The sequence below is a fragment of the Pituophis catenifer genome, unplaced genomic scaffold (assembly GCF_029215685.1).
Source record: "Pituophis catenifer annectens isolate HBS135680 unplaced genomic scaffold, rPitCat1.0.hap2 SCAF_2, whole genome shotgun sequence".
NCBI classification, from domain to species: domain Eukaryota; kingdom Metazoa; phylum Chordata; class Lepidosauria; order Squamata; family Colubridae; genus Pituophis; species Pituophis catenifer.
The window spans coordinates 173,817,591-173,831,921 of record NW_027256882.1 but is presented as its reverse complement, the minus strand read 5'-3'; the positions used below and the strand labels follow the sequence as shown (position 1 = coordinate 173,831,921).

Here is a 14,331-nt window from a genome sequence, read left to right as displayed (position 1 = left end):
TAAAGCACTGTTATTAACAGTTATTAACATCAGCTGCCTGCAATTACTGCAAGTTCAAATCTCACCAGGCTCAAGATTGATTCAGCCTTCCATCCTTTCTAAGGTAGGTAAAATGAGGACCCAGATTGTGGGGGCAATAAGCTGACTTTGTATAAAAATATACAAAAGTATGAAGGCTATTGCTTAACGAATTGTAAGCTGCCCTGAGTCTCCGGAGAAGGGCGGCATATAAATTAAATTTAAAAAAAAATACCAAATTGGAAGAAGCCACAGCCACTCTATGAAATCCCATTTGCGTACCAAAGCACATGGCAAAGAAGATGTAAGGCCTCAATAAAGTATCACTGGCAACATCTTACAAGGTTTCCCATAGCAACTCATTGTGAGGATCAAGTTATGTGTAACTGTGCCCAGAGAAACAGCATAGACTTAGGCAACATGTGAATCTTTAAAAGGGAATCAAAGAATATGGCTTTCAAGTAGAACTTGGATTATACTTGAAATCAGGAGCCAACCTTTCACCCCACCAGCACACTGAATTTTGGTGGTATATTGGGGGCGGGCTGGGGGTCATCTCCCTCCTACATACACACATAGATATGTAATTTTTATTAAGAATGTTTATTAGAACAGTAAAATCTAATACAATCTGAACTCATAGAAAGAAAAGAGAATAAAATAGAGTGCAAGGAAAAAAGAAAAGAAAAAAGAAAAGTAGAAATATAATAAAGAAACAGCAAAGATTCTTTAATTCTTAACATTATGATTAAATTATCTTCAGTTCAGGATTTTTTTATTTTGTTATTTTTTTTCTTTTCTTTTTTTATTAAAAAGTTTTATCAAGTATTACAACAATTTTTCCCATCCCTCCTCCCCCCCTTCCCTCCTCCACCCACCCCCCATCCCTCATCCCCCCTCTCCCTCCAACCCCCCTCCCCCCACCCCGGACTTCCCAGAGCAAATACAGGGTATAACATTTAACAAACATAACAAACATAAACTAAAATATGCTAACTTTCTGTAGGCTCCATACTCCCTCTTGCTCTTTAACTCCCCTTTCAACTAACAAAACATAAGTCAAAAAGAAAATGTTGGTTTCATTCATAAGCTATTTGAAACTTTTTCATTTGAATGGTCCTTCAAGTATGCCGAAATTTTTGCCATCTCTGCTAAATTCACTACCTTTAATGTCCATTCTTCAATAGTAGGTAAGTCTTCCTTCTTCTCAGTTCAGGATTAAAGGGCAGACTCATCTGGCAATTTCAAACTTGTTATTCCAAAGACCTCCAATAGCTTAAAAATAATTAATGATCAATTTCCAAAAGTGATTAGAAAATGAGGTTCGCAAACGTGGCATCCTTTAAAAGTTTCTGCTGCAATTGTAAGCAAGATGGCTAATCCCACTGTTGCTCGGGGTTGAAACCTGCGGAAAACCACTGTCTGTACTGGTAGTCCTCAACTTACAACCACAACTGCATTCTTAACATCCCTGAAATAAAATTAGCCTCACCTATGTTGGTTGCATCATGACATCACCAATTTCCTATTGGACTCTGAGGAAAAGGTACAATTCTCAAAACCTCAAATATTCCCCCATCCCTGCTTTAAGATGAGAAAGTGGGCTTCAGTACTATGGACTTGGATGAATTATCTGAAATTCAAGGCAATTCAGTTACAGTATATATTGTGATGGGAAAGAAAATATTTAGAGTATATCCAAACATATATCAAAATAAGAGCTGGCTTCAAATGAGGATGCTAAGGATGTATTTTGCTCTATTTTCTAGCTTTGGCACTGCTGAAAAGACAGAAGGGAAAAAATGGATAGTTCTGAACAAAAGTCACCAACTGATCGTCCAAATACATGTGAACCACCAGAAAGATTTAAAAAATTCATTTTTTGAGATTTTAGTTGAACTTTGCAGTCCTATTTCTAGTTACAAAAGCAGGTAATAACAGTAACGCTCTTAGGAACGTCCGTATCTCATGATTAAAATAAAACTGATGAACTCTTGACAGGTGAAAATCCCTCCGAGCGACATGGTCAATTCACCAGAGTGAATTACCCTTCAGCAACAAAAAGTTGCAACTTAGGTCTTTGTTGATCAAATATTGTAAATCAAAAATCAATTGGGGCTGGGTGAGTCACTTTTATAGTAAGGTATTAGCCTGAAGCATTGCTCAAGAAGTGTTGGGGAGAGGAAGAAGAAAAAGAGAACATAGTAACATTTCTCAAGAAAGAGAAACTGAATAGCAAAATGGAAAGGAAAACAAAGAAATATTAAGATTATTTCATACTAAATAGCATCTGAGTGAAATAAGTGTTCTGAACTGTCTATTTTCAAAAAGAAAGAGCTTATCCAATACATATAGTTTTACATAGGAAATTCAAAGTTTTACATCATCTGCTCCTTGGATGAAATTAAACCTAAGATAGCAAGTTGTGTAGAAGAAATGAAGATTCTGATACAACATTCGCAAAATAGCACGGTCCCCAAGTCTACAGAGAAAACCTCTTGAATTACTCTCTAGAGAGACTTACAATGTGAATTTGATATATGAAGTTAATACTGACAAAGCGAACATACGAGAGAGAATGCACATCAAAATTCCTTTAAAAATACATAGATGGTTTTGCATACATCTCTCTCTCCTATCTCTTTCCATCCTTCTATTTGAGCAAAGCCTGATTGATGCAGTGGCGTTTTCCCAATGCCGACTTTTTCAAAAGATTTAAGCCAATCAGATTGATTTTGTTTTTATTTGCCATAGAGAGTGGAGAAAATCCTTTGAGATTAAAAAAAAAACCACTTCTTCCCCTATCAGCATAACCTCAAAACCTGAAATTACTTCCCCTTTTCATTCAGAGCCATCAAGAACGACCCCACGTAGGAAAAAAAAGAGAGAGATTATGAATGGAGAAGCTTGCGCTATAACGGAATTAAGATCAGCGAATGGAAATTATTCCCATGTGCAGCATATCATTTTATTAAAAGGGAAGGTACTAGCAGTGCTCTCCAGATTATTTGGACTATTCTCCCATCACTACAACCATGGCCAAAAATTAGAGATTATTATACAAGTATATTGTTACACTTCAACTCGGTACAATAAATCTGGCTTCTCCGCTCTCTCAACTCTTTATACTGGAATCTTCTCGTGCTGACAGAATATATATACAGCAAGCAGAACCAACATATAGGTCAATGCTTTGGTTTAAATTCTAGGGAGCTGGGATCTGTTCAGATAATAATTCTCATTAACTGCTACACTAGTTTCACTTTGCTTCTTAAATACTTAGCAGCGTTATAGATTTTTCCCATCTTTTGCAGTCTGTAGGATGGTTCGCTGCTCAGCTCTGCTACTGATTCTGCAATAAGGGATTTATCAGATTTGTATGCTGCTGAATCTAGCCATCAGATGTCCATTATGATGTCCATTCTCACATCAGTTTACATAAGAACAATGATTAAAATTTCTATGGTAAACAATGTAACTGAAATATCATAGTAAAGTATCCACGATAACATATTCAATGTTAAACAAAATAAAGAACAGCCACTCCCAATGACATTGCAATAGATAAAATAGATGCTGGTTGATTATAATCTCATTGCCATGTATGAACTCAGACAATATCACAATGTACAACTGTAACTACCCATACAATTTATATTCAACCAATACACATACAAGACAATCATCCACAAAGACCCTTCAGTTCTGATTCTCTTACAGGGAGCATCCTAGAAACACAATGCAGGGGAACAATCTTTGTGTTGGGGGGACAATACGTGAATTCAGGTTCATAGCAGATAACTGCCTTCTACAATCTTCTGACGTTTTAGCACATTAGCACAATTTTACATTTATATATGCTTATGACGGAACACAAGGCATCATTCAAATGAAGAAAGGATAGCTAAGATGAGTTCAATAAAGCAATACATGGCCTTGTCTGAAATTGCATCATTTTCAATATGGGGCAATTAAATGATATAAACCAATTGGATACAGTATCTGTCTCCCCACTGAGAATAAAGATGTAGTCACAGGGCAGTGATACAACAGCCTCCTTGAGATGGGGAGGGAGTAGTTTTACAGCAACTTTCCATTATTTGTTTTTAATTCTTTTGGAGTATTACTTCAACAACTGCCATTAATAGTGTTCATATTTTAAGTCCCAGGTTTCTATTTTTTTTTTTTAGCTGTTGACTTCCATACATAGAGAAACATTACAGTGTAATTTCATATTTAACTATTCAATAGGTTTTATTAGGTTCAGTTGGATTTACTGACAAGGAAGTATCTAGAGAAAGATAACCCCATCCCCATCAGCAAATCAAAATTTCTTTTATAAAGTACCAAGGAGACATTGCATGCTCTGCATTCAAAAATATACCTAGGACAGACAGACAGACAGACAGACAGACAGACAGACATAAAATCATACTGGATCAACATAATTCACACACCCACACATAAGAGTATGGCAAGAATAGGAACAGAATGCCAATGTGCAACTTACTAAATTAAATGGAAAGAATAACAGGCAAATTAGTTTATGGAAAGTAAGATCACAGTGCCAAAAAAAACAGATGAATCTCTACTGAAGTAACTCCATGAACAAATAGGGGCAGGTTGTATCAATATTGCAACTAGCCAACCCATTTGCCAGTCAGCCATATGGCTTGCTTTATTTATTTATTACCCACATCCTTATATGTGACTTATCACCACATGCCTTAGAGTGCACGGTCTAAAAACAGCCATAAGATAGTACATAATATGAACATAACATAACATGAAATCACTATGGTGATTTTGAATGGCAGCAAGCAATCCCTGCCCCCGCCCTCCCCCAATCTCCTGTGGGGTGAGCACGTGAAGCTGTCTGCTTCACACAGATTCTACCTGGAAGAAAGGAGCCCAGAAGTAGCAAGAGTTCAGGTATACAGAACTTATATGTGATCATCAACGCTCTGAATTCGGCCAGAAGCCAACAGCAACCAGGGGTAACTCAAATAGGAGTTATCCTGCTGAACTGGCTAGCACTAGACAGCAAGAAGGCACTTTGGAATCACTTTCCAGGGCAGCCCTATGTAAAGTAAATGACAGAAGTCTAGCTGAGAGAAAAGGCACTGTCTTTATTACCTCCTGATCCAACCAGTGTATCTGCCAGAGCTGGTCAAAGACCTCCTTTTTTATATATTTCAGGCTTCACTAAGATGATTCATTCTAAATGCTTTGGGATTCCTATTAGACTTAATCACTTGGCCAATGGTCAGGGATGATTAACAATTAGGGAAGTTTGGTTCAACCATCTCCAAGACTTTGGCCTGACCTTTGTCACAGTAGCATAGGAGAAAACTACAAAACATATTAACAAACACAGATATTTTTTTTACTTCAAAAGGTCACACATCACCAGCTTTTATGACTTGAGAACATTTTATCATTAGAAACATAAATCTTTGTCCATGCCTACAAAAGCAAAATCAGAATTTCACATTGTCTAGAACTCCTAATGCCAAATGTATTCAAATAACACAATTAATACAAGCCATATAATTCTGCTTCTTTGGTGGCATATCTGAATCACCTTATAATAAACTTTGAAATCATATAGTTCTGTGGCCAAAACTAGAATCCATTCAGGGAGCACCCTGGGTATCTGTTACTTCTAATGCAATACACTTATCATCTTATTTCAAGAACAGGCATAAGTGTATATCCATATGCCTTTCATATGCCATTAGTTCCAGCAACCCAGTACCGCTTGAGACTGATGGGAGCTATAAGCCCAACCCCCCAAAGCAGAAACAGAGATTCAATCCTCCACAAAGGCCTACAATATCAGACAGTAAACATCTCGCCAAAATTATAGTTTGAGGCAGATCAGAGATTCTTAACAAAGGGGGGGGGCAGATAAGTAGAAGGGTTACTCACCTGGTCCTGCAGAGTCTGAAGAGCCAATTCATGTTCTTTTTGACCACTCTGCAATTGGTCCTTTAATTCCAAGAAGCCCTGAGGAAGAAGGAACACATTTTACCAGAGAAATAACATAAAGGGAAGATTTCACTGTTGCATTAAGTTCCACTAGGATCACACCCTGGATGGAGACAACCATGCCCATAAAATTATCAGGTGGAATCAATAAACCTCAGAACCATTAAAAAGATAAAAAGCATAGATTCCTTCCTTTCTTAGGGAAAACAGAGGGGAGAATCCTATTTTCTAGAGCAGGAAACAAATGGCCCATTATTTTTAGCCATATTTATGCTTTATCCACTTTAACAAGTCTGTGGCATTTCCTCCAAGAAATTTCAGGAATGATCGTTCCATGAGATAATAGAAATTTATCTGGTGAGTGGGACAACTTATACGTATGATTTATAAACAAGCAAACAACCCTGGCTCCATCATATTTCTCAAGCTTCACTGGGGAAAACTGTGGCCCCCAACAAGACAGTCATGCTTTATACCAGTGTTTCTCAATCTCAGCAACCTTAAGAGGTGTGGTCCCCCTGGCTGGGGAATACTGGGAGTTGAAGGCCACACATCTTAACATTGCTGAGGTTCAGAAACCCTGCTTTAGACACTGTAAGGCCAGAATTACTCTAACTGTACAGATTAGAGCAGCAGCCCACAACCTTTTGGGCACCAGGGACTGGTTCCATGGAGAGAGAGGGGTGTGGTTTTGTGTGCTGCCTGTATCCAGTGGATGGCGCTTCACTTGTTTCCATGGCCTAGTTTCCAGCATGCTGAGGACCGGTGCTGGTCCAAGGACCGGGAGTTGAGGACCCCTGGATTAGAGAACCAAAGGTAAAAAGAACTGGGCATATACACAGCTAGGCTTTGCATCAAGACCTCTCAATTGATAAAACTAAACCCTTTCGATCAAGAGGTTTTCTTGCTGATGGGGCAAAGCTCCTGGACATGCTTTCTACATCTGACGAATCAGGTCTCCTTAGCCATGCCTTAAATGTAACTCAATCTGAACTACAGGAGAAGGAAAAATGTCTTTTACCTGGTTTGTGGACTGGAGCTCCTGTTGCAGCTTCTGGTTACGAACTTGCAGAGATTTGAGTTCCTCTTCCTTCCGTTGTTGGATCTCCTCAATTTTGGTCCTGAACAGTGGAAGGGAAAATTTGTTTACAGAGGGAAAGGAAAGTGCTTTCTTCTCCTTAAAGCTGCTTTGTTGCCTTTGGGTCATTCTTCCCGTTGTTTCATTATCCTCTCTTCACCTTTCTACTCTTGCAGGAAATGCCTTTTTCATTCCTATCTCATCCACTCATCCCCATTTCCAGCTTTATTATTTCTCATCTCAGGAATGTGCTTCTTTCTCCACCTTCTCCTCAGCACCCACATCTGCAGCAAAAGCACTGTAACACTGTTATTGCCCAATGCTCCAGCCCCGTATCGTTTCACTTTCGCTTAAAATCTGCACCTGGGCTGATGCAAATTCCAACCAAGAAAAGAAGCAAGAACCTCCATTTTTCAGCTATGCTCAATTCTGGGGACTTCCATGGATATATCCATGCTTTCTAAGCAGCGTAACGAAAGTGGTTTGCCACTGCCTTCTTCTAGAGTACTCTATTAATTCAGTGCTGAAGTCTGGCCAACAGCTCTGAGCCTCCCAGATGGTCCCCCATCCAAACTGTAATTAAGGCTAGGTTTGCATAGCACTCAAGACCAGTCAAGGTTAGCCAAGAGGCACAACACTGGATCTAAATTATGCACATGTGTCTAATCTATTCTGTATCATAGTCTGCTTTACACAGATCATTTGTTTTTACTAAACGGGGGGAAGAGATACACCAGCATTCTTGAGCTTAGAGGCCCTGCCTCATCTACCCACACGGTTTTATATAGCTTTGGTCGGCTAGAATGCAATCTGCTATTTTATTATGAATGTAATTTGCTATATTGTTATAGTATCTGAAAGCCATATTGCTTGGCTTAAATAAATGCCATGAAAATGGGGCCAATGATCATTCAAGAGGCTGGGAAGAAGGGGGAAGCATCCCAAGGCTTTCTGCTTACTTAACTGGGCCCACTTCAGACCTGTCAGGCATGAGTGCAATTCATTCCACGCCATCAACTGGCTTGCTTAGCGGATTCCCATGGGGATCACCTTGCCAGACTTTATGTAATGCTTTCACACTGCAGTGATTTACTGATGATCTGGATTGTAATACTGGCGGTGGATTTCAGCTCTCCAGCTTCCTCCTGTTGTTTCTCCTCCTTCCTCCCTTCCAAAACCCTGGCTTCAAATGTCCTTTGGAAAGCTCTACTCCAGGGATGTCAAACTCAATTTCAATGAGGACTGCATCAGGGTTGTTTGACTTCAGAGGGGGGGCATGGCCATCTTGACGTCACTTGTATCGGGGGATGCCTGTGGTGGCCTGAACACTCTGCCAGCAAAAACGGGCTCTCGAGCTCTGTTTTCGGCTGGGACGACCTCTGCCAGTGAAAATGGAATTTGTGGGGTAGGGGTGCGCGTGGCCCTCGCAAACTCCGTTTTTTTGCTGGCAGAGGCACTGCAGGCCAGTCCTTTGCTGTTTCCGTGGGCCAGATCTAAGTACCCCGAAGGCCAGATCCGGCCCGCGGGCCTTGAGTTTCACACCCCTGCTCTACTCCAACCACCCAGTGCTTCTCAAACATGTGGAAAGTGCATTGTTGCACTGGCACAGAGGGTGAAATTCCAGATTGTTCAGCCCATACCTGCTGTCATTGTAGAGAGCTTCTTTTTCTGTCTGAAGGCGTACAAAGCTAAAAGGGAGAGGAAGGGAGGCCAAGATAGGGAGAAGTTAAAACACAGAATAGAAGAGAGGCCAAAGTTGGTTCCCAAAGGGAAGCCACCCTGCAGAACATATTATCATTCTCTCGGCAGTGGAGGAAGGAGCATTCATTCAAACGTCTTGAGATGATGGCAAACTTTCACTTGTAACAGGAATAGCAATCAAGCAGCTAAAAGCCCGGCTAGCTAATTCTGTTCTGCAATTCTGTTCTAACAATTGTGTTTCTCCCCTCTTGGAGGAGGTTTCAAAGTATTTTCTAGCAGGACTATGAGATTCTGTCAGCTTTGTTCCCTATGCCATCCGTCCAGTAAACTCGCAAGATTCATTTTTCTTGCCATGTACATGTATACATATGAACTAGACTGTATTGTTTCTCTGTGTCATATAATACATATGGGTATATGCATAATTTTGTATTTTTTTATTTTGTCATGTTTAGGTAGTGTATATTTGAGACTTGTATGCAACGAAATTTCATTTTAATGTATGCCGATTAGTGTACATTTGAAGTGACAATAAAGTTATTTTATCTACCGTATTTTTTTTGGATACAAGACGCTCTGGACTATAAGACGCACCTACCTTTTTTGGAGAGGAAAACAAGAAAAAAAATCTGTCTTTGCCTCCCAGCAATTTGCCTCCTTGCAGCGAACAGAAAACAGCCTGCTTTAGTTACATTTTCATTTTCAGCACAGCCTGATTAGCACAAGAAAAAAAAATATCTGCCTCCCAGCAAACAGCGGAGGCCCACAAGGCAATAGGCAATGGCAATCCCTGCAGCCTGAAACAGCTGAGGGTCGGGAGGCCCATCCAACCGACAATCAGCTGCTTGTGCTAATCAGGCTGAGCTGAAGCTGAAACGGGCTGTTTGCTGTTTGCTTCAAGGAAGTAAATTGCTGGGAGGCAGAGGCCAAAGGGTGAGGGCCAATGGGTGGGCGGGATTACATTCGGTGTATAAAACACACCCAAATTTTCACCCTCTTTTAGGGGGGAACAAGTGCATCTTATACTCTGAAAAATATGGTATCTATCTATCTATCTATCTATCTATCTATCTATCTATCTATCTATCTATCTATCTACTTATCTATCTATCTATCTAATAAGGAGTAAACCCCATTCCTTATCCCAATATGACCAAGCTCCCTTCCCACCCCAAAACATACCTCTCTTGTTTCTTCTTAAGCTTCTCTACAAACTGCATAAGAGAGAAAAAGCTGTAAGTTCCCACCAGCAAACCTCACCCTCCCACCACCCGCTGTCTCCCAAGAATGTTGACCAGCCATACAAATCTCTCTCCCCTCTTACCTTGGAGAGCTCTTGCTGCAGGCGGGAGGTCTCCGTTGTCTTGGATGCCTATAGGACGGGAAGGAGAGGCAAACACAATGACCTGTTTCAAGCATTCTCTTATGACCTAGGCTTCCTGAGTCAGTAAAACAATTGAGTAGTCCCAAAAACCTGATTTATTTTAACAGCTGTGAATTCTGTTCATTCACAGATGAGTCCCAAATAGTTGTAAAGAGTCCTTCGGGATAAGGCTGATAATCACCCACCTTTATCTCCCTTGACACACTGCCAAAGACCTAATTGGCAAAACCACACGGAGTCCAGAATCAAACCGAGCTTTAGACTTTAAACTGCACAGAATTAACAACGTTGCTTCCTGCAAAGGCCCACGTGCCTTTGCTCCTCTTTTAAGTCTTATGGGAGGGGCCAATCATCTCCAAGCCCTACTCCCGAATCGTCCCTTTTGTTTTAACTGTTCTTGCCTTCTGGTAGCTCTTCACATGCACGCACTGGGAACAGGCTCCCCGTTCCTCTGCCTTGCTGAGGTCTGACCCTGGAGGCTCTGGAGGCAGCACGTACCTCCCATATGGCCTTTTCTCTGCCTCCGATGCAGAGCCCTCGTCCGAGCCTTCCCCAGACTTCAGGACTGGCCCATGTTCCTCCCCAGCCTCCTCACTGTCCGACTTTTTTTTTTTTTTAATTTGATTTATATGCCGCCCTTCTCCGGAGACTCAGGGCGGCTTACAATGTGCTCAGCAATAGCCTTCATCCTTTTGTATATTTATACAAAGTCAGCTTATTGCCCCCACAACTGGGTCCTCAATTTACCTACCTTAGAAAGGATGGAAGGCTGAGTCAACCTTGAGCCTTGGCGAGATTTGAACCTGCAGTAATTGCAGGCAGCTGGTCTTAATAACCAGCTTAATAACAGGGTGCCTTAGGCCACTGTACTACCAAGGCTCTTTTGCCAGCTCTGCAGGCTGCTGGCGGACCACAACACATTCAAAGTCTTCCACTGATCTGGCAATTGTTTTGAACAACTCCCACCAGGTGACTCCATAAGACAACATCCATTTGAGGGCAGTGGTGAGACAAGGAAGAGGCAACATCTAGGTTTCTCTAGTTCAGAAACCAGCATGCTGGGGATCATATATTTTATCCTAGGCAACCAAAAGTTCACCCTTCACTCCTCTGGGAAGAAAAATAAAAATAAAGGCCTGCACTTGGGGACAAAGGACAAATCACGATGATCCAGAGTTTCCAGAATCCTCTCCTGCTTTCAAGTCTGTATCTTATTCTTTACTGAAACATTCACTGCCATGGTGATAACACTGGTGATTTTGCTAGCAACAGTTATATTAGATCAGCACCCTTCTAATGCAATGTAATTTAGCTATATTGTTAGAAAATGCATATGATTGCTTATCTTACACATGTCATAATAGTGGACAGCTCAAGGCAGCATTCCATAAAAACAGATTAATATAAATCCACAGATCTGCTTCCCCAAAAAGAATTAATCATATATCCTTCCATAGTACCACAATATACCACAATATCCAGATCTACTGGTCTCACTACCACCCTAGCCCAATGCCTGAGTGAAGAGCCAGGTCTTCCCAGTCCTCCAGAAGGCTAATAATTAGGGGCCCTCCATATTTCAGGGAAGAGGCTGTTCCAAAGGGCCATGACAGCCACAAAATAGAAGTACCTCCAAGATCCCTCCATTTAAAGGAAGGGATCTGGAAATGCCCACCTTATTTGTCCTACAAATAACCTGGCCCTGTGCCATCAGGTCTTTAAACATGATAACCAGCATCCTGACCTGCATCTGGAAGCCAATGAAACTCATATAGCAGCTGTGTTAATACGGGTGAATTGCAAGTTCTCAGAACTGTGCGCTGCTCCATGATGAACCAGTTACAACTTCGGGATGACCTTCAAGGGCAGCCCCAGGTAGCACATTAGAGTAATCCAAGTGAGAAGTGACTAAAGTGCAAGCTTCATATGCAAATTCAGTTAGTATGAGCCATGGCAACTGGGCAACAAGTGCTTCTCTGGTCTTTGGACTATAGGGTAGGGATAGAGATGGAGAAATTCAATCTGGAGCAAGGATTCTATGGTTCACTAAGGTAGCAATAGCATTTAGATTTATATACTGCTTCACAGTGCTTTTCAGCCCTAAGTGGTTTACAGAGTCAGCATATTGGCCCCAACAATCTGGGTCCTCATTTTGCCGACCTCGGAAGGATGGAAGGCTAAGTCAATCTTGAGCCAGTCAGGATCAAACTCTTGGCAGTGGGCAGAGTTAGCTTGCAATACTGCACTTTAATCACTGCACCACTCACAGATGTTATTGAATTGCCAGTTGCGGGAATCCCAACCAGCATAGCCTGTGGTAAGAAATGCTGAGAGTGGACAATGTTTGACTACATCCCATGGACCACAGCCTCCTCAATCTGTGCATGGGATTTCTTCTCATATCCTGAAGTCAATACTGAGGTCAAAACGTTCTGCTTTTCTTCCACCTCCTTGAGCCCTTTCTTTGAAATAGCTGCATTTTATGCGCGGTGAGGAATGACTCCCCACTCCCTACGAACTACTTCCCTCACCTGGAGCTGCAACCGCCAGCTGAGGCAGAAATCAACATTGGCAAAGGAGAGCAAATATCAAGGAGTCCTTCTTACCTCGAGGCTCTGCAGCTGCTCCTTCAGCAGTATTTTCTCCTCCCTCTCGGTCTGCAGTTTCAGTTCAACCTCCGAGAGAAGCTGCTGTGAAATGGCACCGCTACCGTCACTGTCAAATGCCGGCCGTTCCGAAGTTGTCTCTGGCACAGTGGGACAAGGCTCCGGGGAACCATCACCTTTCCCGCCACCTCTGTTTTCTGCTTGCCGGGCCACTTCCTTCTCATAGCGCTCCTGTAAAGCTGCAGAACAAGGATCACCCATTCTGAGCAGACCACAGATTCCTTCTTCTGTATCCCTTTTAAATCTGTGTTTTTTCAAACTTGGCAACTTTTAAGGTAATAGTAGTAGTAGTAGTAGTAGTAGTAGTAGTAGTGGCCTTTATTGTCATTGTACATCATGTATACAGCGAAATTGGTTTAGCCTCTACTGATGCAATCCATACAAGATAATACAATTCCCAATTTATACAAGTAATTGGGGAAAGAAAAAAAAGCTAGTCATACGTTTCCATATGTACGTGGAGTGATTGTGATTGTATTTAGGAGTCTGACAGCCCATGGGTAGAAGCTGTTTTTAAACCTGTTTGTCCGGCTGGCTATTCTTCGGTGTCTTCTGCCCAATGGTAAAAGTGAAAAAAGACACAGGCCAGGGTGTGAATCATCCTTAAGTATCTTCCTTACTCTGCCGAAACAGCGAGACCTGGCGATGTCATCCAGTGGTGTTAGAAGGCAACCAATGGTTTCTTGTGCCTAATTGATCACTCTCAGTAGTGCCTTCCTATCCACGGCTTTTAAAGTGTACCATACTATTATACAGTATGTGAGGACGCTTTCTATGGTGGACCGATAGTAAGAAGTCATCAGCAGTTGTTTGAAGATGTATGGACACACAATTCTAGATGGCTGGAAAATTCTAGGACTGATGTCCACACATCTTAAAGTTGCCAAGTTTGAAAAATACTGATTTTAAATCAAGAACGGGCACTTTAAGGCCCAGGGACCAACTTTGCCTCCCAAACTCTTTTCCCAGCCCGGAACAACCCACCCTCTTTCAAATCTGCTGATGAAATCCTGTGATAAAGCACCCAGTAATAGTCATATGATACTCAATAGCTTTCATCGAAGTTAGAAATAAAATGGCATAATAGCGGAGTTCCCAATATACTTATTGCAGCCATTTTGGTGTTTATTTTTTAAATCTAGAAGAGATATATAACTTTCTCTCCTATAATATTGCAACATTTCATCTACTATGAGCCCTTGAAAACAATAGGAAATAAAAGTGTGGGCCACAGTCACAAAAATGTTATGTACTCTGGTTTTAAGTCATACTTTATTTTGCAAACAATATTTTCCTAGTCCTCACATGGCTGATGAAGGCTCATTGAATCCTCCACATCATTGGTGAGTGATTATTGGGGAAATTCACTGCAGTCTTCATTGTTTTGTTACTTCCTTTTTATGTTGTATCAGAAAGTACTTGTTAGAAGATGCTTCCCAGATTCCAGCTCTTCTCATAAAAAATAAACAATTGGTTGATTGCCAATTGTTAGC

The 14,331-nt window shown here is 41.3% G+C and overlaps 1 protein-coding gene across 3 annotated transcripts in view; it reads right to left on the bottom strand.

Annotated features, from left to right (window-relative positions):
- GRIPAP1 (GRIP1 associated protein 1) overlaps nt 1–14,331 on the bottom strand; it is a 76,878-nt gene that overhangs the window by 54,422 nt on the left and 8,125 nt on the right. For all 3 annotated transcript variants that reach the window (XM_070938079.1, XM_070938080.1, XM_070938081.1), the window contains exons 7-12: nt 12,779–13,017; nt 10,113–10,160; nt 9,971–10,002; nt 8,728–8,775; nt 7,031–7,130; nt 5,950–6,027 (exon numbers count right to left, since the gene is read on the bottom strand). In XM_070938079.1, coding sequence (XP_070794180.1) covers nt 5,950–6,027; nt 7,031–7,130; nt 8,728–8,775; nt 9,971–10,002; nt 10,113–10,160; nt 12,779–13,017 — 545 coding nt within the window. The remainder of the gene's footprint in view (nt 1–5,949; nt 6,028–7,030; nt 7,131–8,727; nt 8,776–9,970; nt 10,003–10,112; nt 10,161–12,778; nt 13,018–14,331) is intronic.